The sequence below is a fragment of the Electrona antarctica genome (assembly GCF_951216825.1).
Source record: "Electrona antarctica genome assembly, chromosome: 21".
In the NCBI taxonomy this organism is placed as follows: domain Eukaryota; kingdom Metazoa; phylum Chordata; class Actinopteri; order Myctophiformes; family Myctophidae; genus Electrona; species Electrona antarctica.
In genome coordinates this window covers 16,073,786-16,099,546 of record NC_136802.1, presented here as the reverse complement: position 1 = coordinate 16,099,546, position 25,761 = coordinate 16,073,786, and the positions used below count along the sequence as shown (strand labels likewise).

The 25,761-nt window shown below is 43.3% G+C and overlaps 1 protein-coding gene across 3 annotated transcripts in view; it reads left to right on the top strand.

Annotated features, from left to right (window-relative positions):
• LOC306914485 (protein Dok-7-like) overlaps window positions 1-25,761 on the top strand; it is a 50,897-nt gene that overhangs the window by 17,178 nt on the left and 7,958 nt on the right. For 2 of the 3 annotated variants that reach the window (XM_079491524.1, XM_079491523.1), the window contains exons 7-12: window positions 374-1,182; window positions 9,265-9,313; window positions 10,560-11,228; window positions 12,631-12,719; window positions 17,116-17,185; window positions 24,789-24,980. In XM_079491524.1, the coding sequence (XP_079347650.1) occupies window positions 374-1,182; window positions 9,265-9,313; window positions 10,560-11,228; window positions 12,631-12,719; window positions 17,116-17,185; window positions 24,789-24,980 (1,878 nt within the window). The remainder of the gene's footprint in view (window positions 1-373; window positions 1,183-9,264; window positions 9,314-10,559; window positions 11,229-12,630; window positions 12,720-17,115; window positions 17,186-24,788; window positions 24,981-25,761) is intronic. The other variant, XM_079491525.1, reaches the window with a different exon arrangement.

Below are 25,761 nucleotides of genomic sequence, written 5' to 3'. Positions count from 1 at the left end.
TTTTTTTTTTTTTTTTTTTTACAAATTTACTTGATTTACATTTTTGAGTATGTACTGCAGGAGGTGCTCAAATAACACATTGACTTTTAATAACACTGTTGTTTTTAACTTGAGTTTGCAAATGTAATACTATCCACACACTTGAATTAGGGTGTTTATTGTGTGGTGAATATCAGTGGGAGACATGGCTGACAAGTAACCGGCATAAGGAAATTAAAATATAGGCTGTTCACATGAACCCTCAAATCCCTATTCTCGGGTGAACATTTGGCAAAAATAGCAGATCTGCAAGCTCAACTAAATATAAGTTGTTTAAGTGGTTAAAACGAATGGTAATGTTGTTAAACAGTATTGTTCATGTTCTCTTTGGCAGCCCTATCTGTGTACAACCCGTGCTTGGCAGGAGACGACCGCAGCATCTCGGGCTCTTCTGACACCTCTGACACAAGCCACTCGGACTGCAGCATTGGCAGCCGGCTGGCCATTTGGCCGGAACCAGCCACCGGCCCCTCTAGCCCCTCTGACAATGTTGGTCAGACGGGGCCCAAAGTGGCTTCGCAGAGCAGCACGGAGAAACTCTCCATCAGCCAGGGAGGTGGATGCCGCACTGCTTCGAAGGCCCCGCGTCAACTTCAGGAGATCGGTCGCCAGAGCTCGGCTGACAGTGGGATAGCCACGGGAAGCCACTCGTCTTACACTGGGAGCTTCTCCTCCTACACAGGCAGTCTGGATATTGCCCCCGGGGAGGATTTTGGCTCTATATTGACCTTGCCCCCTCACTTGGCTGCAGACCTGAGCCCCTGTACCTGCCCGCCAGTTCCAGGACACGAATACCAAGTGCCCACATCGCTCAGGTACCTCTACGACACACCCAGGAATGTGTTCCAGGAGGGAAGTGGAGGTATCGCCAAAGAGACTGAACCCCACACGGGCCAGCCGGTGGACTCCTCTGAGCCATCAGAGGGCAGTGACTGTTGCTCGGCTGTTACCGGGGGCTCCCCGGACACTGCTGAAACACAGCCGACTACTGGACCTCCACAAGAACCGTCAGAGGAAAATAGGAAAAGCAAAGTGGCGCCCTCTTGCGACAGCCACCATCCGGACTCCTGCCGGATTTGCAGCTCTCTCACACCTGCCTCGAAAACCATCTTCACGATCTGCTCGGCCTGTGGAGGATTTAAGGTAGAGTGTAACAACAGTATCATCCCGTCATTCTATGTCTTAATAATGCATGCATATTGTTTTCAAACTTTGGCTTTAATCAATCCACTGATGATTGGTCTCTGCTATTTCATAGCAGTACTTTGAGCTTCACAAAAGGGTTATCCTTTAACTCATGGTTATTGTAAAAGGTTATTATTTCTATAGAGAAGATGGAGAAGAAGCACATCTCAATGCCTACATTTAGGCCAGGTGCTGGACGTCAGGCATCATGGCAAACATCAAAGAAGAGGAAAAAACATCTACACACTAGTTTCTAGAGCTCCATGAGACTTACTTTATTAAAGGCAAAAAAAATGCAACTTTTTGACCAACTAGGCTAGGTCTTCATCATCAGGCAAAATCATTTTGCTCTAGAAACTAGTGTGCGGATGTTTTTTCCTCTTTATTATATCTATATAAACTTTATCCACACACTGCGTTACTTTCATTCACCAATTCACACACATTCACACTGATGGTGTGCTACTTCTGTTCTACTTCTTCCGTGTTCCGAATTTACTTTCTGACAACATGTAATGGATTGAACAGGCGTGACAACACCTTTTATATATGTTAGGTGACTTCACTTACAACATTATAGCACTTACAACATAATAGTATCTGTTGATCTTCACAACACTGCCGTTAAATGTAGACTGCCAGCTACGGGTGCCCGTGAGGCACAACCACAATAACATGACACAGGCAACCATGCGAAGCACCAACATGCTCATCAGGAGCAGTTAGGGGTTCAGTAGCCCAGAAAAAGCATAGGGCTCATTCAGCCCTATGCTTTTCTGGGCATAGAGGGGCGGAACAAACCACCGCTGGAAACCGACGCCGACTTCCTATTGGTTCACCAACCCATGAGCCCGCCTCCTCCCGCTCCCCTCCTCCTCCCCTCCCCTCCCCAGTACAATGTAGCGGAGAACACTGACGTCATCAAATTTGGAGCGACGTCCACCTGCACTGTTATTGGGTTAGCGAAATACAAGGTCCACTCCCACAGTACTCCTATGACACTACAATACAAGGTCCACTCCCACAGTACTCCTATGACACTACAATACAAGGTTCACTCCCACAGTACTCCTATGACACTACAATACAAGGTCCACTCCCACAGTACTCCTATGACACTACAATACAAGGTCCACTCCCACAGTACTCCTATGACACTACAATACAAGGTCCACTCCCACAGTACTCCTATGACACTACAATACAAGGTCCACTCCCACAGTACTCCTATGACACTACAATACAAGGTCCACTCCCACAGTACTCCTATGACACTACAATACAAGGTCCACTCCCACAGTACTCCTATGACACTACAATACAAGGTCCACTCCCACAGTACTCCTATGACAATACAAGGTCCACTCCCACAGTACTCCTATGACACTTTAAATACAAGGTTCACTCCCACAGTACTCCTATGACACTACAATACAAGGTTCACTCCCACAGTACTCCTATGACACTACAATACAAGGTCCACTCCCACAGTACTCCTATGACACTACAATACAAGGTCCACTCCCACTACTCCTATGACACTACAATACAAGGTCCACTCCCACAGTACTCCTATGACACTACAATACAAGGTCCACTCCCACAGTACTCCTATGACACTTTAAATACAAGGTCCACTCCCACAGTACTCCTATGACACTTTAAATACAAGGTCCACTCCCACAGTACTCCTATGACACTACAATACAAGGTCCACTCCCACAGTACTCCTATGACACTACAATACAAGGTTCACTCCCACAGTACTCCTCCTATGACACTACAATACAAGGTCCACTCCCACAGTACTCCTATGACACTACAATACAAGGTTCACTCCCACAGTACTCCTATGACACTACAATACAAGGTCCACTCCCACAGTACTCCTATGACACTACAATACAAGGTTCACTCCCACAGTACTCCTATGACACTACAATACAAGGTCCACTCCCACTACTCCTATGACACTACAATACAAGGTCCACTCCCACAGTACTCCTATGACACTACAATACAAGGTCCACTCCCACAGTACTCCTATGACACTACAATACAAGGTCCACTCCCACTACTCCTATGACACTACAATACAAGGTCCACTCCCACAGTACTCCTATGACACTACAATACAAGGTCCACTCCCACAGTACTCCTATGACACTACAATACAAGGTCCACTCCCACAGTACTCCTATGACACTACAATACAAGGTCCACTCCCACAGTACTCCTATCCTTATATACAATTGAAAACATGTCCCCAAAAGCACGCACAGGAACAAAAGGCACCAGCTACTACGTCACTGACACGCTGCAACACGCTGCAACACACACTGCAACAACACACTAACACGACACAGTCTTACCCTCCGCGTCGATCCACGGCTATCTCCTCATGTCGCGCCGCACGCCCACAGTCAACAACACCCGCGTAAAAACTGTCATTGCACTGCCACTACAGCCGCCTCCCGTCCACACTCACAAACAACATCAATATCAATAATAAACACAAACACGCCACAAGCACCGACACCCCCGCCTAATTTGTTGCCAGGTCTATGAAAACAAGCCCAGAAAAAATGCCATTCAACACGCTACTTACAACTCGCTTACAATTCGCGGACCTGGCAACACTGCATCCTGTTTTCCCATTGGCTACGGTTGCTACAACACGCATTTGCACTGCATCTTGGGAGCAACACAGCTTAATGTAGGGGTCACCGATTGCTGTGCTACATCCCCCTCATGTCCTCACCACCCCGTTCGGCTACACCACACACACTCACCTACACAATTCTCCACATGCAACACAGGGCCCTTATTGGCTAGCCCCCTCACATGGCGATCCCCACGCAACAAAACACAGCCAGCCACACACACACACACCCACCCACACACACACACACAACGCCCACGTTCGGAAATATCGCACTGAGCGCACTGTGCAAACCTGGCGTGGTACAAGCGGGACAAACCGACGCGCAAATATCGACACGAACAACAACAACAACACTACACGCACACGCGCGCGCTGCAACAACACACAGCTACGTCCAGTGTGTGTGTGTGTGTGTGTGTGTGTGCGTGCGTGCGCGAGGGGGAATTTGGATCGCCTCGCGATGCAGCGAAAATGCCACTACACTACACAGGGCTCGACAGTGCGACTAGGTACTCGCATTTGCGCCTTACAACATCACCGTGCGAGTTGTAACATTCACGTTGTACCACCGGTGCGACTACACAATCCGAACTTTAAAGCTACAACTTGCGCAGTTCACATCCACAAGAATGTGTCACTCTCTCGGTTCTGCACCGCTGCTGGAGAAGTATAGCACTGTCGCAGGCAGCGCCACTAATCCCCCCCCCCCCCCCCCCCCACACACACCCCAGAGACGGAGGAGAGAGAAGACAGCGAGAGAGACAGAGAGCACACACGTGAGTCCTGCAAATTATATTGACCCAATATTAATTTGTACAACCTAGCAAAGCATAAGATATCATGCTTTGGAGAATAGGCTGGTCTCTCTTTTTACAAGACATAAGCCATTGCATACAGCTTCTCAACCCTTTTAAATTTCAAGGACCCCCATAACTCTGAGAGTAAAACCAAATGGACCCATAAGAGTCCCATTTGATTCCATTTGTACAGTATCACAGTTAAACGTTATAACAGAGTCCATTTGGTTCCATTTGTACACTCTCAGAGTTACAGACCTGTAGGGTCCACTTGGTTCCATTTGTACACTCTCAGAGTTACAGACCTATAATGGGTCCATTTGGAACCCCCTCAAGGAACCATGAGGGTCCCTGGATCACACCTTTGACAGCCACTGCTTTAAATCTATACATAACTAATATAGAGCATATTTGATCCATTTATTGTTATGGATAAGAACAACAACACTACGCGCGCACGCGCTGCAACACAAAACAGCTGCATACAACGCGTGTCACTGTGGACTTCTGTATCTGTGGACTTCTGTATCGCAACGCGGTGCAACGCAACTCTGGGATGAGCGGGCCGAAGGCCCGCGAAATTCTAGTGACACTACAATACAAGGTCCACTCCCACAGTACTCCTATGACATTACAATACAAGGTCCACTCCCACAGTACTCCTATGACACTACAATACAAGGTTCACTCCCACAATACTCCTCCTATGACACTACAATACAAGGTCCACTCCCACAGTACTCCTATGACACTACAATACAAGGTCCACTCCCACAGTACTCCTATGACACTACAATACAAGGTCCACTCCCACAGTACTCCTATGACACTACAATACAAGGTCCACTCCCACAGTACTCCTATGACACTACAATACAAGGTCCACTCCCACAGTACTCCTATGACACTACAATACAAGGTCCACTCCCACAGTACTCCTATGACACTACAATACAAGGTCCACTCCCACAGTACTCCTATGACACTACAATACAAGGTTCACTCCCACAGTACTCCTATGACACTACAATACAAGGTCCACTCCCACAGTACTCCTATGACACTACAATACAAGGTCCACTCCCACAGTACTCCTATGACACTACAATACAAGGTTCACTCCCACAGTACTCCTATGACACTACAATACAAGGTTCACTCCCACAGTACTCCTATGACACTACAATACAAGGTTCACTCCCACAGTACTCCTATGACACTACAATACAAGGTCCACTCCCACAGTACTCCTATGACACTACAATACAAGGTTCACTCCCACAGTACTCCTATGACACTACAATACAAGGTCCACTCCCACAGTACTCCTATGACACTACAATACAAGGTCCACTCCCACAGTACTCCTATGACACTACAATACAAGGTCCACTCCCACAGTACTCCTCCTATGACACTACAATACAAGGTTCACTCCCACAGTACTCCTATGACACTACAATAAGGTTCACTCCCACAGTACTCCTATGACACTACAATACAAGGTTTACTCCCACAGTACTCCTATGACACTACAATACAAGGTCCACTCCCACAGTACTCCTATGACACTACAATACAAGGTCCACTCCCACAGTACTCCTATGACACTACAATACAAGGTTTACTCCCACAGTACTCCTATGACACTACAATACAAGGTCCACTCCCACAGTACTCCTCCTATGACACTACAATACAAGGTCCTCTCCCACAGTACTCCTATGACACTACAATACAAGGTTCACTCCCACAGTACTCCTATGACACTACAATACAAGGTCCACTCCCACAGTACTCCTATGACACTACAATACAAGGTCCACTCCCACAGTACTCCTATGACACTACAATACAAGGTTTACTCCCACAGTACTCCTATGACACTACAATACAAGGTCCACTCCCACAGTACTCCTCCTATGACACTACAATACAAGGTCCACTCCCACAGTACTCCTATGACACTACAATACAAGGTCCACTCCCACAGTACTCCTATGACACTACAATACAAGGTCCACTCCCACAGTACTCCTATGACACTACAATACAAGGTCCACTCCCACAGTACTCCTATGACACTACAATACAAGGTCCACTCCCACAGTACTCCTATGACACTACAATACAAGGTCCACTCCCACAGTACTCCTATGACACTACAATACAAGGTCCACTCCCACAGTACTCCTATGACACTACAATACAAGGTCCACTCCCACAGTACTCCTATGACACTACAATACAAGGTCCACTCCCACAGTACTCCTATGACACTACAATACAAGGTTCACTCCCACAGTACTCCTATGACACTACAATACAAGGTCCACTCCCACAGTACTCCTATGACACTTTTCCTTTGAGAACAAAAAGTTTCCGAGGCTAGTGGTTCAGTGTCTTTACTCAAGGACACCTTGACACAAAGTGAAGCGACGCTGGGGATCGAACCGGGACTGGTTATGGGCAGGTTGTTTGCACAGCTGGATGCTCTGAAAGCGTTTTACTATTGCAGACTCGGCAAACAACGTTTTGATCCCGGGGTCGAAACGTTTTGTTGCTGAGTTTGCACAGTAAAACTTTTCGGAGCGTCAAGCTGCCGACGTTTCCTTTCTGTTGATGAGTTAATTTTGTCCAGCACCAGCACCAGGGACAGACAGATATGGATGTGCATAAAACTGGCCTCATTACTGTATAATCTGTTCTGTAGCTAGCTCTAAATAATGACCTATGTGAGTGAGATCTCTCCCTCTTGTCTTTTTTTTCTTTTTCTTTCTTCCATCAGGACAAACAAATAACAATCCCACGGCCCATCTGTCTAGCAGGTGTTTGGCAGCATAATTTCCTGGTGCTGAACATTTTTGAACACCACTGGGTTAAACGACATTACACAGCAATACCAATATTTACAAGTAACTTTCTCCAAAAGTCGCTTATAAATGTATGGCAATTCCTCCGTCTGAACACCGCCAACCTTTACTTGGTTGGTTGGCCTCGTTTCTGTGAAGTGGTGCTGCTTTACCCTTGACTGATATTGATTGGACTTTATTTAGATGTAGTAATTGTTTAGAACTTGTTTTTCTCCCCGCTGTCTAGACCTCTTGAGGCTAATTAATTTCCATGGCCCTTGCACTTGCAGAGAAGTTTTTTCCCCTCTTTTCTCCTTTTAGCTATGATTTGTGAGAGAACATCAAATTATTGACATCAACAGGTTTCAAGCTTATATTATTTTACATACATTTTATGCATAGTACATGTGCATAAAATGTTAAACATGCATAAACTGTTCACTGAAATCATTTAGTTTGTTTCGCTTCTTTGCATTTGGATATTGCTCAGTTTTTCATTAACCCATTTTGGGCGGAAACCCCTTTTGGTGTTGGCATTATGTTATGCTTTAGCTATTGAAAAATAGCAGATCTACAAGCTCGTAGCGCGCGAGTGGCGCGCTATGAGCTTGTAGATCTGCTATTTTTGAAAAATCAAAGAACGACTGACATAGAAACATAGATTTTTCAGAAAACTGTCAGGATGTAGAAGACATTTTTAGAATCTGATCTCAGGTCAAAATGGGTAAAGGATTGGACATAAAACAGTTGATGGTTTGATTGATGATTGATTTATTTGATTGAATAATAAATAAACATTTGAAGCAGGCTCCTCATTCATATTATTGAATAATATATATAATATATATATAATATATATATAATAATTATTGAATATATTATTATTCACTTTTCATATGGTGGCCATCTTTCTCTTATATCATACTCAAGGATGTGAAGCACCACGCCAAGTATGATGTACGAGCATCAGTTATCCACACACTTTGAGGAACTTGGAAGTACAAGAATTCCACTGCCTATAATGCTGCTTTTAAGTCTAATGTATGCATGTGACAATAAACACCAAATCATGATAAAATGTATTCAAAGCTCCCATGCCAAGAGAGAGCCACATGTATCTAAATTGTGTGCTTCCCTGCCGTTGGAAAAAACAAAATTGTGAACGGTAATACATCCATATAAAGGAGGAGCGACGATGACTGTGAACAAGATGTTGGTGCAGTGATGCTGATGAATGCGGTCCAGTTGTGTACAGAGCATTTTACTAGAACGGGACTGAAGTGAACCAATGAGAATCAAGCAATTATGCTAAACAGTATTGTTTGGCTATGTGAGACTATGGCTGTTATGCCCCGTTTGGAGCTTTATAAACATTGTCTGAAAAACATAAAAAGTAAATACGCAAGAGGGTAATGTACATGTTTATTAGAAAACATCAATGCATAACCAAATTAATTATGTTTCTTACAATTCAGAGAGAGAGAAGTACTACGGCTTATGATATCTTCTGTACAAATTAACCCATTCTGGGTGGGAACCCCTTTTGGTGTTCTAAACATTATGTTATAATTTAGCTATTGAAAAATAGCAGATCTACAAGCTCATAGCAAATCTTTGAATATATATTCTTTCAAAGTGAATGTTTTTAACTCGGGCCTAAATGGGTTAAGCTCAATTAACTGTTTTAATTGTTTTATTAATAATGTGTTTCTCCATCCCCTTACAGGGAACACCATACACCCCAGCCAGCTGTGCAGTGATTCCAGCCATACCAGGTAAGTGCTTTATGTTTGTGCACCCTATAAACATTGGTTATGGCAAACTATACTGTAAAAGCAAAATAATAATAAATAAACTCGTTAATTATCGTTACATACATGTTATTGCGATGCTCAGCCAATCACCGCGCAGAATGACACACCTTCCAGACAATCACAGCGCACAATATCTGAGGACGCAGTCCGTCTACACATTTCGTCCTCAAACTTTGTCCTCATATTTTGTCCTCAAAGTTTGAGGACAGCAATCTCTAGATCTAGTCCCTGTTCGAATATATGAACACCAAATAATGTGGGTAATGTGATTTAATAAATCATATTTGTATGTATTTTGAGGTCTGCTCAGTGTGGGGCTAGGGGAGGGAGTTAAGTGATGAGCTTGGGAAGTTGGGATGGGCACAACATTTATATTATATATATATATTATATATTAGGCAGGTAGTCCGCAATGCATGCTGTCGGACTCACAGACGTCTCTTTTTCTCACACTGCACACACACATGCGCGGCTTGTGGGCACAAACGCGCGCGCACACACACACAGTGCCCCATCATCGCCATAATTATGTTATTTGTCCCGACGCACACTGCATGCACGTGTGCGCGACCCCTCGTTACGGTTGCACACACACACACACACACACACACACACATGCACACACACACACACACCAATGGCCTGCACACACACACGCTCGACCCGTCGTTGCACGCTAAGTAAATGATTAGCTATTTCTTGTGGAGTATTGGCGTGTCCTGGTGCGCAGCTCTGCGTGTTACGCCACTGTGTGAAGGTGGAATTATGTGACCCGTGTAATGGAGGTAACTGAATTCGATAGGCAACCAACTGTGGTGTAATGCGATGTACTCGGATGTGCATGTATGCAGTTCGGCAAAAGGTTAGGTGCTAGATTGAGACTAATAAACGGCGTACAGTTTGATAAAGTGAGAAAGGGGGCTCGTTAAGACTGCCATAAGGAAATGGTAAACGTCTGTGTGCAAATGCAGCAGCATTGTTGCAGCCAGTAAGGATTCGGAGTGGTGACAGTTCTTCAGACAGACAGACAGACAGACAGACATACATACTTAGGGTGTGTTCGGATATAGGCACACTGGGCGCAGTGTGCTCCCGGTGTGCATTTCCGAACGCACCCAGACATTTCCTTCATTATATGTTAGATTATTAGTTATTATTATTTGTGGCTTTGTGGCTCCAGACAAGCATCATGTTCTCAATCCGGCAGATCAAAGTGTCGACAAGTCACCGTGCAGCTCCGGCACCTCGGCACAACAACCCACCAAGATGTTCACCACTAAGAAAACTGCAGCCTCTTCTCGCTCGCAGGGCGCCACCCACAGCTCCCAGAAGCACGAGCAGAAGGAAGATCAGGAAACGTCTCAGCCGAAAAAAGGACGAGAAAAGTTAGCCAGCCTCATAGCCGAGCTGCTGAGTTACCCGAAGGCAGGCGTGGCGGTGACAAAAACCAACCAAATGACCTCGTACGAGTCGATGAGGTCGGTGCTGGGACGCAAACCCAAGTTGGCCGACGGGTGCGCGGCAGCATTGCTCCCGTCGGATTCTCAGCGAGACAATAGAACAGCCCTTTATGAAAAATGTTTCAAGTGCAGAGGTCAGAACTGTCACCGTCCCCTACACGTCAGAGTCACGCCTGCAAACGCCTATACCAAGCACACTAGTTCCACTTTGCACAGCTGTGCACAGCTGTGCACAGCTGACCAAAGATGGTGCACCATCTTTGGTCAACCCGTCCCGTCTGGGGCTTGGATTAGGAAAACCCGGGAGCATGAGGTGGATCCTCTAGAACAGGTTCATGGTTCTGGAGGAGCATGGAGCATGGCTGGAGCTCCTCAATTTAAGGAGGAGGTGAATGGTCATTCAGTGACCTTTGAAGGTAAGAGGTGCCTCCCTCTATCTCCTCCTCCTTCTTTTTTTTTTCTTATCTAATTCTTCTTCTTCAACTGACCGCAAAACAAAGCCCTCCACGTGGCTTTTTGTGTTTTCCTCTTCAAAGTCTTTGTCCCCTGAAGTGGATTCTTTGTTTCTGTCCTATTGCATCAATAAATACAATCATTTTCCACTTTGTTTTATTCTTCCTTTTGTTCCCTCTAATTACCATTCATTCTGCAGTCTGTGCTGCTCTTGCATGTTATTGTCATGTTGTATTGACTGAGCAGCACAAGGCTATAGTATTGTTGTAACGTTACTGCAAGGTTAATACACTGTAATTAGAGGTGCTATAGGCTGATGATAGGCAGCAATACATTGTTCAACTCCACTCACTTGTAATTAGTTTTGCACTTGCACTGTAAAGGCCACTGATGACCACTATACATACAGGTTGTTATGTCTGTAAACTAAGGCTGGGCATCAATAATATAAAGATAAGAGACTAGATATCGTCTAGAATGTATCGTAATATCATATGACATTAGTATGGTCCTTTCCTGTTTTAAGTCTTATTAAAAAAATTGAGGTAATTTATTAAGAAATACTGTGCTATATAGACGAGATCTAATGTAACCACACTTGGGGTCATTATCCATGACTAATAACAGCACTTTCCTCAAACACGCAAGGGAGCAGCAGACGGCAAAGTAATGCTCTATCCTGTTCTGTCCCCGTTGTTCCCTCAACCTCAGTTGTTCCCGTCTTTGCCTCTGCAGGGACCAAGAGGCCAATTTCGCTGCATCACAGTGTACTCCAAAAACAAACACTCAGGCCCCTTTTCCACCGGTTGGTTCCCAATGGGAACCGGTTCAGTTCTTTTTGGTTCTTAGTCCATGAGCCAGAGCTCCAAAATTGGAACATTAATTATGATTTGAGTGTGCAAAGCCATAACTATATTAGATTGTTATCACCATGAAACTTCCCCAGTTCATTATTTACACGAAGACAATGATTTATTGTATTACAAATTTGACATTTAAATATGCAAATGAGGCATTATGTAGGAAAATATGAAAAATAATCAAAAATATGAAAAAGCTACTACTGTGGAAGGGTTATCATGTAATAATTTACTTGTATTGATCCTATAAACTATTTAATATAGGTCTAGTTTTTCCCACCAAATTTGGAGCTCTGGCTCATGGACTAAGAACCAAAAAGAACTGAACCGGTTCCCATTGGGAACCAACCGGTGGAAAGGGGGTCACAATGTAGTATTTGTACCCATTATGAAACTGTCCCTTTCTGCCATCTATACCTCACCCTTTTCTTTTACAGGCCTTCGGTACTTTTGAGTTTTATTTCACATAAGCTCATGTGCACCCCATTCTGCCTTCGCCCAACAGATAAGAAGCTGAACATTAAAGAGGAAAGACACAAAGTTGATCCTGCTTATGAGATCATGGAGAGTCGGCCGCTGGAGAAGAATTCGGAGGTATGCCGTCCCCAGTTCCCTGTAATCCGCTTTACACTATCAGGACCACTCACTCACACACAGTTATAAGGGCACCGGTATGTCAGTGTGCTGTCAGTTCCAGGGAAACTAGTCCGGAACATTGTGATGGCGTGACAATACCTACACAGTAAAAAAATCAAGGATGTTACTGTGTGGCTACTAGCCACACAGCAACATCCTTGATTTTTTAATCTTAATTCTTCATAAGCGCTAGCCACTGGCTAGCGCTTATGAAGAATTAAGATTAATTACAGCTCCATGTTTTTTTTTTTTTTTTAAGCAGCACATGTCAGCTTAAAGTGTTCTACAATGTGCAGGGGTTGCTGATCATGCACTAAATCTATTATAGTTCTGAAAATAATGTGTTGCTTCAGTAACTTAACACAACATTATGTTTGCTGATTGGACTATGCACTGATCGCAATGGACAGGTTCCTTTGGCTCCGTTTTTACACCTCTGTTTTAGTTGAGTTCAACTAAAACAGAGGTCTTCACTGTGTGCAGTTATACACAGGTGACATAATGCGTCTGCCATGTTCACATACTGTGATTAAATTAACCACAGAAGCCTAGCGTCCTTTTTCTGGCAGTGTACATTTGCTGAGAATAGCCGATCTACAAGCTTACACCACATTGCATTGTGCTGCGTTGTGATCTTATATGTAGATAATTTGCAGACCTGTATGGAGTCCTGGGGGACCCAGGTCAACTAAGTATATAAGTTGTTAAATCCCAAGCTTCACCGCATTCTCTGTTTTACTTACATCTACAGTATCTATCTATAAATGAAGTCTCTGTCTGTATGTACATACGTACGTACGTACGTACGTACGTACGTACGTACGGGTACACAGACATAATATCTGGGTGGGGCATGCATTTCCAACTTGCATCGTTCCAAGTAGGCCAGTGCCCAAAGGGCACCGCTGTAGAGGCCCCACGGGCACTGCTCTAGTTTCAATAATATCTAATAATTAGGGATGCAAAATTCTGAACCACACCAGTGTACCGAACCGAACGACACCAAACCGAAAAGCCCGTTCTGAATATTTTTTTCTCCACCAGCCGAAGGCATGGGGAGAGTATGTTTTGCACTTCGTCTGTGTATCTGTCTGTGTGTCCGTCCGTCCGTTCATCCGTCCGTCTGTGTACAGCTAATCTCCGCCACCGTTGGCCCAGTCGATGCCAAACTGTGCACACACAGTCCCTGGTTGCCAACGACGAACCTCTGCCCCAAATCTTCCACAACGGCCTGTTATAATAATAATAATAAAACTTTATTTGTATAGCACCTTTCATGACATGAAATGCAGCTCAAAGTGCTTTACAGAGCAATGGAGAAAAAAAGAAAAGAAAAGAAAGGCTTAAACATTAAAAAACAAGAGCAGTAATGCAATACAGTGAGGACATGAATAACAAAAAATTAAAATATCAATTAAAAAGCAAGAGTGTAGAAGTAGGTCTTGAGCTGTGCTTTAAAAATGTCTACAGAGGCTGCCTGTCGAAGGTACAGTGGGAGTTTGTTCCACGCCGTCGGCCCGTAGAAGCTGCTTCCCCGTATTTTTTAGTTGCCATTTTTTTTAGGCAAAGCGAGCAGGCCAGCAGTGGAAGACCTTAGGGGGCGGTTTGGGACATATTTAGGCAGGCAGTCATGTAGGTAGGAAGGTGCGAGACCATTGAGAGCTTTATAAACAAGTAAAATCATTTTAAAATCAATCCTAAAAACAACCGGAAGCCAGTGCAGTGAAGCCAAAACTGGAGTAATATGGCGCCACCAAAACTGGAGTAATTATAGCGCCACCATGAGGCAGATTTTAGCAAAATACATTTCTTCATAATATATTACTTGTACACATTCTATCCATACATCATACAAAACGGTATACACTATCTCTATAGTCATGTGATCAACACGGACCTGTCCGCTTCCCCATATTCCATCGCCATTGGCTAAAATTGCATTCCAAAGTTTCCACAATTGGTCAATTTTGAAGAAAATGCCTCAAATTATGAACACAGCGTGCGATTTCTGTGACATTATGCACAGACATTCCCACTAGGCCGAAGAAGAAATGCCACAAATCAGCCTCATGATGGCGATATACAGTAAAGGCCAATTCATGTTTCCACCTATAACTACACCGAGCTGTATACAACTTTGTATGCACACTCCCTAGACTAGAAGCCAAGGAAAAAGCTTTGCCCTGTATTTCACACATCTGCAGGTTATAGCGCCAATTTTTAACGCATTTCTTTATATTAATCGTACAGATTTTATCCATCCATCGTTATACAATATATGTCGTCATGTGTTCAACACAGATCTGTTTTTCATATATTACTCCGGACGACTGCGCCCCTCCCCCTCACACAACACAATGTTGGGTCAAACCATGTGACCTCCATTGGAAATGCATTGGGCCGCTGGGCGGCCATGACACAACACCCAACGAGCACAGAGAATTGCATGAAAGGTGTGAGCTCAGCCTTATACCATTATGATTCCGGTCCCATCCAAAGAACCCAGTCCACAGAAACACAACGAAACCACCAACCTGCCCTTCCTTTCTACTGCTGCTCTTACTGAGACAGGGAGAAATGAGGCAGCACTATTCCAGTGGTGGAAAATGTACTCACATCTTTTACTTAAGTAAAAAAGTATCAATACTGCAACATAGAAATAAGTAAAAGTCTGGAATTCAAAATGTAGCCTACTTGAGTAAAAGTACAAAAGTAATGGTATCAAAATGTACTTAAAGTACCAAAAGTGACACAGGGGTGAAAAATGGGTTACAAAATCGTGGGATAAAAATGATAAAAAAAATTAAAAAAGTACCAAAAGTAAAAGTACTAATTATGCAGACTGTCCCATTTCAAGTATTCAAATGTATTAAAAAAATATTTTGAAAATAGCAGATGCGATGCATTGTGAGCTTGTAGATCGGCTATTTTCAAATGCCCGAAATGTATACTGTATAATGTGGTTAATGTATGTTTTGTAATAATAATCACAATCTACAAAATAGCTAGCACGTTTTCAAATAAATGTAGTGGAGTAAAAGTCTAATATTTGCCTCTGAGATGTAGTGTAGAAGTAAAAGTACAGAAATGTTGAAATACTCCAGTAAAGTAAAAGGAAATCCTCGAAATTGTACTTAAGTACAGTACAGAGTATTAGTTACTTTCCACCACTGTAAAAACTATGGATGTCCCGATACACTTTTTTCGCTTCCGATCCGATCCCTCAATTTGTGTGTTAGCCGATACCGATACCAGTGTCGTGATCTCATGTTGTGTTTATAGCTATCTAGCTATATATCTCGTGTTGTGTTTATAGCAGACTCGTCACTCAAATGTGCACTTGCAGTTTGGGCATCTCCAAAGCAAACTCCACATGTCCCAACATTTTATTTACCTGCCATAGTGTCAACCCCTTAGCCCTGTGTCGGATCGGTGGTTAGACTGGCATATTCACCGATACCGATATGACCCGATATGACAAATAAGGGCCGATCCGATCCTTTTCCCGATACCGATACAGTATCGGGACATCTCTAGTAAAAACCACCAACTATGCCTTCCTTTACACTGCTGCGCCCGCCCAGCTCTTACTGAGACTATTCCAGCCATCCTCACAGCACAGCAGCTGTTCAGATGCCTGCCTAGAATCAGGGATCAGTGCATGGGCACAGATTGAAAGGCAGCGGTAAGCCTCCGTAGTGATGATGAACCCACCAGCCGACGAGATGTTTGGCTGAAGCTGACTGTCACTTGAAGGCGTTTTTGTAAACTCCAAATGCTTGGCTCTCCCTAAGAATAAATACATAAAAATCACACCCATGTGAAGTGAGGGGCGCTCTTATCACGTACATCTTATGTACATACATCATTCATGACGTGAAATTGACACTATGCCTATTTGCTCAGACGCTATGACGTAAAATTCGGCATTCATTATCAATGGGAATTTAATGTTTGTTTAAGACAAAAATAGACACTAAGCCGGTTTTGTTTAGACACTACACTATGACGTAAAATTCTCAGTTCATTGTCAATGGGAATTTAATGTTTGTGTTAGACACTAATATCTGAATATAGGAGGGGCTAGAAATTCTCAGTTCATTGTCAATGGGAATTTAATGTTTGTGTTAGACACTAATATCTGAATATAGGAGGGGCTAGAAATTCTCAGTTCATTGTCAATGGGAATTTAATGTTTGTCTTAGACGGTAATAGCTTAATATAGCCCCTCAAAAATGACATGTGCCCAATGAACTGCTGATGAAACGATGTCTGTCAAACCTAAAACATGAAATATTGAAAGTAGGCTACAGCGTGTTATTCAACAAACAATCCTTTGCTCTATATCTTCCAGACAGAAGACAAAATCAAGTACGAGCTAATGGCTACCTATGGACAGCAGAGACATTTTCACGAGAGTGAAGGTGAGTACTTTCTCTCCGGTTTTAGATTTTTGACATGGTGTTAGGTTTGGGCATAAGGTTTTCAAAAACCATCGCAAACTAGTTGTGCTCGCCCTCTAGTGGTCGGTTTGCAATCAATTCAATATTAGTTAAATCAGGTCCCCAAATAACTGATAGACTAAAGAATTCAATGGATTATTTTACTATTGGGTACGCTAAATAACATACAACAAATGTAGGAAAATCTAAGTTCTGGAAAAGCATCATTTTCAAGATGGCATCCACAATGGCCACCGGGAGCTGTAAAAATGATTATGCACTTGGTGACAAGTTTTTGATTTTGGCATGGTTTTAAGTATATGGGCATAAGGTTTTCAAAATCGTATGCGTGCACGCGACCTTGCCCTTTAGGGCGAGGTCGCTTCTCGCCCTCAGGCATCTTACTGCATGGTTTGTTTACCTCTGTAAACTACAAGCTCATATTCCATGTGTTTTCATTGAAGAGTATTTTGAAGAGTATTTTGTTCTCTAAATATATTCATATTCGTATATAAGGTAATATAATTAGAAAATGTACAGTATGTTCAAAGATGTGAGGGAGAAATAGCGAACCTTTGCAACACCGATGTTGCAGGGGTTTTCAACTGGTGGTCCACGGACCACCTGATTGCATGTGGTCCCTGATCATGCATTTAGAAACATAGAAAAGTGAAGACTGTCTTTTATTTTTTTTCCCACTAGTCGAAACTAAATGACCTGGTTACATATGATGTCATATGTCATATGATGTCACGTGCCAATGTTCTAATTCACTGGAAGTTGGAGATGAAGACATTCCGCAGAAAAAGGGAGTTCAAATTCGAAGGGAGGTGTACAGATTGCCTAGCCTGGCTTTGACCATACTGATAACATGGATTCGCTCTCGCTTCATAGCGGGGAGAGGCGTGAGTGAATCCACGTTATGTGTCTGGCAAAGCTATAGATTGCCTGGTTGAGTCGTCATTATTAGGAAATAGGCTACCTTTACTGTATGTGTGTGTGTGCTCGACGCTCATACAGTCAGTATCAGTTAATATGGAAGGTTGGATGACTTAAGTAAGAGAACGTAATTAGGTTAACCGTGAGATAACATATCAGTGGTTCTCGAATCTCTACCCTTTTTGAGCTCTGGACCACTAGCATATTTCAGTTAATTAATGACCGATTAGGGCTTGATATAATTTGTTGCGTGTACTACACAAATTATTCATTTTCAAGCTTATTTAAACCTATTTAAATACATTTAACAAAGGTATTTTATTCATTTCCATTTTAAAACATTTCCCCATGGACCACATGCAGACATAAATATTATACCATGGACACTAGTAGTCCGTGGACTATTGGTTGAGAAACAGTGTGTTAGCCCATATTCCCAACCAACACAGCAGTGGTCCCCAGATTGATTCTTAGTCAGGGTGGTGGTCCCTGGTTCACAATCAGTTAAACTCCTGCGATGTTGTAAAAGTGTGACATCTGGTGGCTGAAAGTTGTATATTGTCCCCTTGAAGCTATTTATTGGCCCAGTTGGAAAGAGCGGATACAACCTACACATTGAGGGTAATTTAATTGCTGTGTAGGATGTATACATACATGCATATGCTTATGAGTCACCATTTGATGGTTTACAGTACTTAAAATAGCATAGGAAATGAGTCTATTCTGTATAATAGTTGCACCTAGTGCTAATGGAAATCACAGGAACTTGAGTTCCATTAGAAGCGCACACACACACACACACACCCCCACACACACACACACACACACACCCACACCCCCCCACACACACCCCCACACACCCACACACAGTCCCCCGCCTAGGCCATCTGCTGTACAGGCCGTATATAGTTGTGTTATAGTTGCGTGAGCATAGCAGCCGCTGCCAGCCTAAAGGCATTGCCTGACATCGGCATTGCCTGCCATCAGGTCGCTGGGCTCATGCCTTGCTCAGCGTCCTGTAGCAACAGTGGCGTGCCGTGCACAGACATTTAGAGGGGCAGGTGCTCAAGTGAAAAAAAGGGCACCTTGTGCAGCGTGTGGAACCGGCCGGTTGCCTCAATAGTGTGAGATTTATAGATTTTGAAATAATATATTAGAATCAAGAATTGATAACCATGGTCCACATACTGTACACTGTACAGTACACACTGGGTGAACAAATTGTGGGTTAAATATTATTTAAAAGAGGACATTTCAAGTTTTACATACACCTGCAATGTTGGTGAGTTTAACGTTGTTTAATACAATCAGATAGGACTATTCTGTCTGGATGTACAGTATGGGCTGTCAAGGCCAGAAACGATGATGTCACGCTATTGGGATGCACACACACACACACACACACACACACACACACACACACACACACACACACACACACACACACACACACACACACACACACACACAGAAGAGTGCATTCTGCCCAAAATGGGTTTTTGTTGTTTCCCAGCTGGGATCATCACCCTGACATTGTCTTAATGGTATTGTCATAATGGCAGCCATTAGCGGCCACTGGCACTGTTGGTTGATGTCTGATCAATTAGGTACCAAAGCCTCTCCCAGACGCTGCACCCACTAACCCTGAGTGCCAGTATCTATCTAATGGCTTCCCAGTGATTTTACTGGGGCACCCAAGGGGGATACGGATAGGATCAGTACGAGATCTTAGAATCTGTCGTGTCCTCCTAGTATGAAGAGGTTTCTCTGTTGTCCCGATACCATTTTTTTCAGACAGAGTATGAGTACAAGTACTTAATTTTTTGTAATCGCCGATACCGAGTACCGATACGAGTACTTTTTATTTTCGTTGAGTAACCACTTATTTTTCCCCCTTTTTTCCAATTTAATTTCAGTTGTCATGTATGCTTGTACATCGGCTGTTTCTGGCTATCTGCTGCAATGTTGGGTCAGATTTGCTCCCGTTGCATTCGTTCAGCCTAGTGTCAATTGGATGTTTTGGTACTCGGGTCAGAGTATTGGGGCCGGTACCGAGTACGAGTACTGGAGGGTGTTATCGGCCCGAGTAACCGATACCAGTATCGGTATCGGAACAACTATAGTTGTACGGGTCAGGCACGAGCCCTTTCATTAGCATACATCACATTCCGTGCTCATCCAATCAAATAATTTCCGTGGTACACACAAAGCTGGGCGTAGGACGGGCTAGAACATCCTCACATGAAACTTAGCACCCCTCACTTCACACAAGTGCGATTTTTATTTATATCATGCTGTTCTGTGGAAGTATGCCTAGCAATTCTGTCCCAGAGATAGCCGTTTTTGTTCCTAGCTTTATCTGTGACAGCCCAGGGCTGTCACAGATAAAGCGACCTTGAAACATAACCGCTGTAATGAAGAACTCTGTGCCGTCTTATTTATATGCTGCCAAATAACAATGTCAAGGCAGCGTTCTCACTTTGAAAACCTGGCGTTAGTGATTCAGACTTGTTGAATAATAAAAGGACTACAATTATTATTATTGTTATTTTTAAGTTCCAAGTGCCACATGTCCATTTCCCCCTAGGCAACTGCTTCCAAAACTGTACAATTAAGTGTTAGAAAGGTGTATTACAACACAATCAGTAGCTCATGAAAAGAAAAATTTGATTTTAAATGGGTTTGCAAGTTTTTTTATTTATTTTTATTATTATTGTAATATGGATTTGTCAGTGGCAAGATTTAACAAGTTAAAAAACATAGAATCTACAATACAAGCTCGGAACAAGGTTTTGACAAAGATTAAACAAGTTTTAGTTAACTACAACCTTGCACCCGCTGACAAACAGGGCTCCCCGAAATCCTGTGTAATATAGAAGCTGGGAATAAACACAAAAAATTGTATACTGTGTGGGTGAGACAAACAAACCCCACACGATTCATGAAACCATGTCAACACAATAGAACAAATGAAGAACAAGGCAAAAAACAGAGGCATAGGTGAACCGAGTACACAAACCCAATGAACCACATGGGAGGAATACAGGAATGTGTGTTTGTGTGTGCGCAAATACACTCCTTGGGGACCAACTTGCATCAGGGAACGATGCAAGTTGGGAATGAATGCCCCATCTGGTTACGCAATAGGCTACTCCATCTTCTTGTTGTCAGAGTACCCATTGTAGCAGTACCCTAGCCTGGCTAATAAGCCAGACCGAATCAGCCGTTGGCAAAAAAAAATTGCCTGCCGGCGGACGACAGTGTGATTTGAGTCTGGCTTATTAGCCAGGCTAGCAGTACCCAGTGTACTACCACACGACCAATCGACTAAATATGGAGATAAAGCCGCATACCTGATGATGTCAGAAACATTGTGTTGACGTACTTGAGAATATGCAAATGGCGTTCCATTGTACACTTATATTTGCATAGTGGCACATGTCACAGCTCGGTCAATCCGTGAAGCCAATGTGGGAAGCTGATGCTGCCTACACCGCCAAACACACAGGGCTTCGGTGCATATCCTCCACCGATCTGCAGACGGACAGATACAGATATCCTTGTTTTTTGGAGGAGTTCTCGGAAACAGTTGGTCCGATTTAATCAGAGACACACACCTCCCGGGTCAACTGGGACCCATGCGGCTGAGGTTGTACGGTCGGACGGCATCCAAGTTATGTGATTGCTTTTTGATTCATGACAGGTAACGCTGTTTTGTGGACTTCCCGTTGCCTTGATCATATACTGTACGTTCCATGAGATAGGAGTCGGACTGGGCACACAGACAGGGCCCTAGGAGCCGTATACTGGGCCCTGTCGGACTGGGCACACAGACAGGGCCCTAGGAGCCGTATACTGGGCCCTGTCGGACTGGGCACACAGACAGGGCCCTAGGAGCCGTATACTGGGCCCTGTCGGACTGGGCACACAGACTGGGCCCTAGGAGCCGTATACTCTGTGTGTGATAGGAGTCGGACTGGGCACACAGACAGGGCCCTAGGAGCCGTATACTCTGTGTGTGACAGACAGGGCCCTAGGAGCCGTATACTCTGTGTGTGCTATTTGTACGTTTGATAGGAAAAGCTCACCTGTTAAGATGGATTGAGATTGCTTTCCACTTTTTATTCTTCAAAAAGGAAAAAAATCCCGCACACTGTCTTCAACTGCAGTTGAAAACTTTATTATGGGTACAGCAACAGGTTTCGGTCTATTCGACCTTCATCTTTTTGATTATTTTATCCTTTTTCAGTAAGTCAGGCTGTCCTTTAGCGCGCCTGTAGGTGTGCAAATGACTTGCTTTTCATTTTTATTTTTCAAAGTACTATTCACTCAGTTTATTTGTGTTTCGTCTTATCAGCCATAATGGAACGCTCCATTGAACTTGTATCTCAGTCAGCGAGACGTTAACTTTAAATTAAGTCATGTTAGATAACAGCCCAATTTTTGTGAAGATGTATGAAAGTAGCTGTGTTCACACAAGTTGCACAAATTACATTACATTATTTTGCATTATATTTAAGCTGTGTGAGTGTCTGGCTAGTTTTCCAGACTTTTATTTCGATCACTTTTACAAATGTGCATGAAAAATAATGAATTAAATATTGTATAATGTGAAATATCCTATAACCTATTATAATTGTATGGATTTTGTAAAGCAATGAATGTTGTGGCTGCATAGAGATGAATAATTGTCTCCACCAGGCCGAAGGCATGGGGAGAGAGTATGTTTTGCACTCCGTCCGTGTGTGTGTGTGCGTCCGTCCGTCTGTCCGTCCGTCCGTCCGTCCGTCCGTCCGTCCTTCCGTCTGTGAACAGCTAATCTCCGACACACTCCCTGGATGCCAACGATGAACCTCTGCCCCAAAATTTCCAGAACGGCCTGTTATAGCGCCACCAGGAGGCCGCTTTGTGCAAAACAAGTTTTTGGACAGTACACCTACAGATTTTGTCCAAACATCACGCAAATTGGTACACAGTCTCTCTAGAGCCATTCAACGAAACGGGTCTTTCAGATTTCTCAGACTCCATCCTGATTGGCTAAGATTGGCTTCCAAAGTTTGCAGGAGTGCTCAGTTTCAAACAAAATGCTGCAAATCATGAACACATCGTGTGATATCCGTGAAATTGTGCACACACATTCCCACTAGGCCGAGGAAGAAATGCCACATGAACATTTTCAACTCGGCCTCATGGTGGCACTATAACTGGCCGAAAAGTATTTTTAGTTTACCTCTAACTGCACGGATCTGTGGATAACTTTGTATGCCAACTCCCTAGAGGCCAAGGAAAAACCTTTGCCTGGAATTTTTCACATCTGCTCTTTATAGCGCCACCAGGAGGCCGACATATGTAAAACACATTTTCTAATATTACTTTCTAATATTACTCTAATATTACTAATATTACATTTTCTAATATTACTTATTTTATCAAAATTTCACGCAAATCGGTACACATGCTCTCCATAGTCATGTGATCAAGACGGGTTTGTTTGATTTCTCATAATCCACCCTCATTGGCTACAATTGGCTTCTAAACTTTTCAGGAGTAGCCCGCTTTGTACCCGTTTTGTACAAATTGCCACTACTACTCAACGCAGTGTCCGATTGTGGTGAAACTGTGCATGCATATTCCCACTAGGCTTTGGAAGAAATGCCACTTGACAGTTTTTAAATCAGCCTCATGGTGGCGCTACAACAGGCCAAGCCGCGTCACACACACACGTTTATATTGCTCCTAAACATTTTGCCAAACATCACACACACACTCCTATCCTCCTGGTGGAGACCTGTGCCCAGAAGGGCACTTTTTCTAGTTTATTTTATTTTTTACTACATTTTTATCCCACTATTTTTGCAACCCATTTTTTCACCCTGTGTCAATTAAGGATTGAGATGAATCATTTATAATAGAAATATAATTGTTCCTTTTTAGTTGTATTACGTGGTATTTGCCAAGTAATGCAAACCTACCTGGAATTCATCCTCTGCATTTACCCAGTCTGACTATTTGGAGCAGTGGGTAACAGAAGAACCCAGGGATCAGTGTCTTACTCAAGGACACTTCAGCTCTAAGCCTTGAGGGGGGATTGAACCGAGGACCTTCCGATTCCTAGAGAGCCGCTCTACTTCCAGAGGCACATGCCGCCGCTCCTTATGATGCTAGGTCATCATTGGGATAATCCCCCAGACTGTTGTAAAATAGGATTTTGTGTAACAAATCGGATTATCTCAATTTGCTTTGCACCACTGGATGCTTGCATCAAATTTGCAACATTGATGGGACTGATTAATTTGTCATGGTGGTGTTGGACAACTATTTGTTTCGCCAAGAATTTGCTGATTTTAAAATACTTAAAAGGATTAAGCTTTGCTTGCTGTGTGAACAGTTCCATCTACACCGGCATGATTAAATAAACCTCTGTCACACAGAACGTACTGTATAGGAGAGCTATGTCACTCTGATTTACATTTCGTTACTCCTGCTTTGGAAGGGCCAGTTGTCAGTTGTCACTTTTCTTGTTGCCTTGCTCATAAATAAATAATTTTATATTTTTACACCAAAGACCGAGTGCCTTGGAATCTTTTTCTGCCTTTTATACCTTTTGGGAATTAAGCAGGACTACTTTGAAAAACTTTTTTGGCAGGCCCAGTGTTTGTGTTCCCGCCAGAGATGCTGTTTCCCGACAGGCCCCGTGGTGGTGGTGGTGACGGTGTAACCTACGTCAACATCCCCGTCAGTCCCACGTCCAAGAAGGAGCTCAACTACATGGAGTTGGAGCTGCAGGAGAGCAGCCCTGGGATTAGGGGGGCTGCTGGTGCACATCTTCCTCCACAGAGTAAGAACACTTGACTTCTGGCCTTGTGCATGTCTGATCTCCTGTGAACAGACATTTAAACCCTCTTTACCTAATCGCTTTGGGGAAGTAGCCGAACATATTGCACTGTGAATTAACGTGAACTTGCCATTTTCGTCAAAGGTTTGCATATTTTTAGCCAAATATTTGCCTATTATTTTATTTCTGACATGCCCAGATTAGGGATGCTATAGGGTACATCTGGTTAAAGGGGAATTTAGCAGATTTTGAACCTAAATCCCATTGTTCAGATCATATTGTGCGTTCGCATTTCACAGGAGAAATTCACACTAGATGATCTCCTCAAATCAACGCAATGGAATTTATCTTCTTTTTTTATGTAGACCTGCTTTTTTGGCCCAACACTTTTGTATGATGGAGCATAAATTAAGTGTTAAGCCATCTCCCATTCAGCATTATGGCTGTCTAAAATACAGATGTATATTAAAGCCAGTTCTCTTTTAAGAAGTGGTTACTTAGACCCCTAAACCGTTAAGCTCTGAAGTTAAACCATTTTCAGTTATGGCTGTCTAAACTATAGATGTATACATACACCTTTTGTGCAAAAAAACGTGTATACACGTCCTCTCAATAAAATACGCGGGGTGCTAAGGATGTTTATATGCGTCTTTAGGTCCTTTTTAATGATATAAAACGGGATTGCTGTAACTCCCGTTGCTAGGCAACGCCTTGTTCAGCGTTCCTGGACATGTTTTGCACATCATGCGCGCAGCCATTCACTTCCTTGTTTACGGGCAGACAA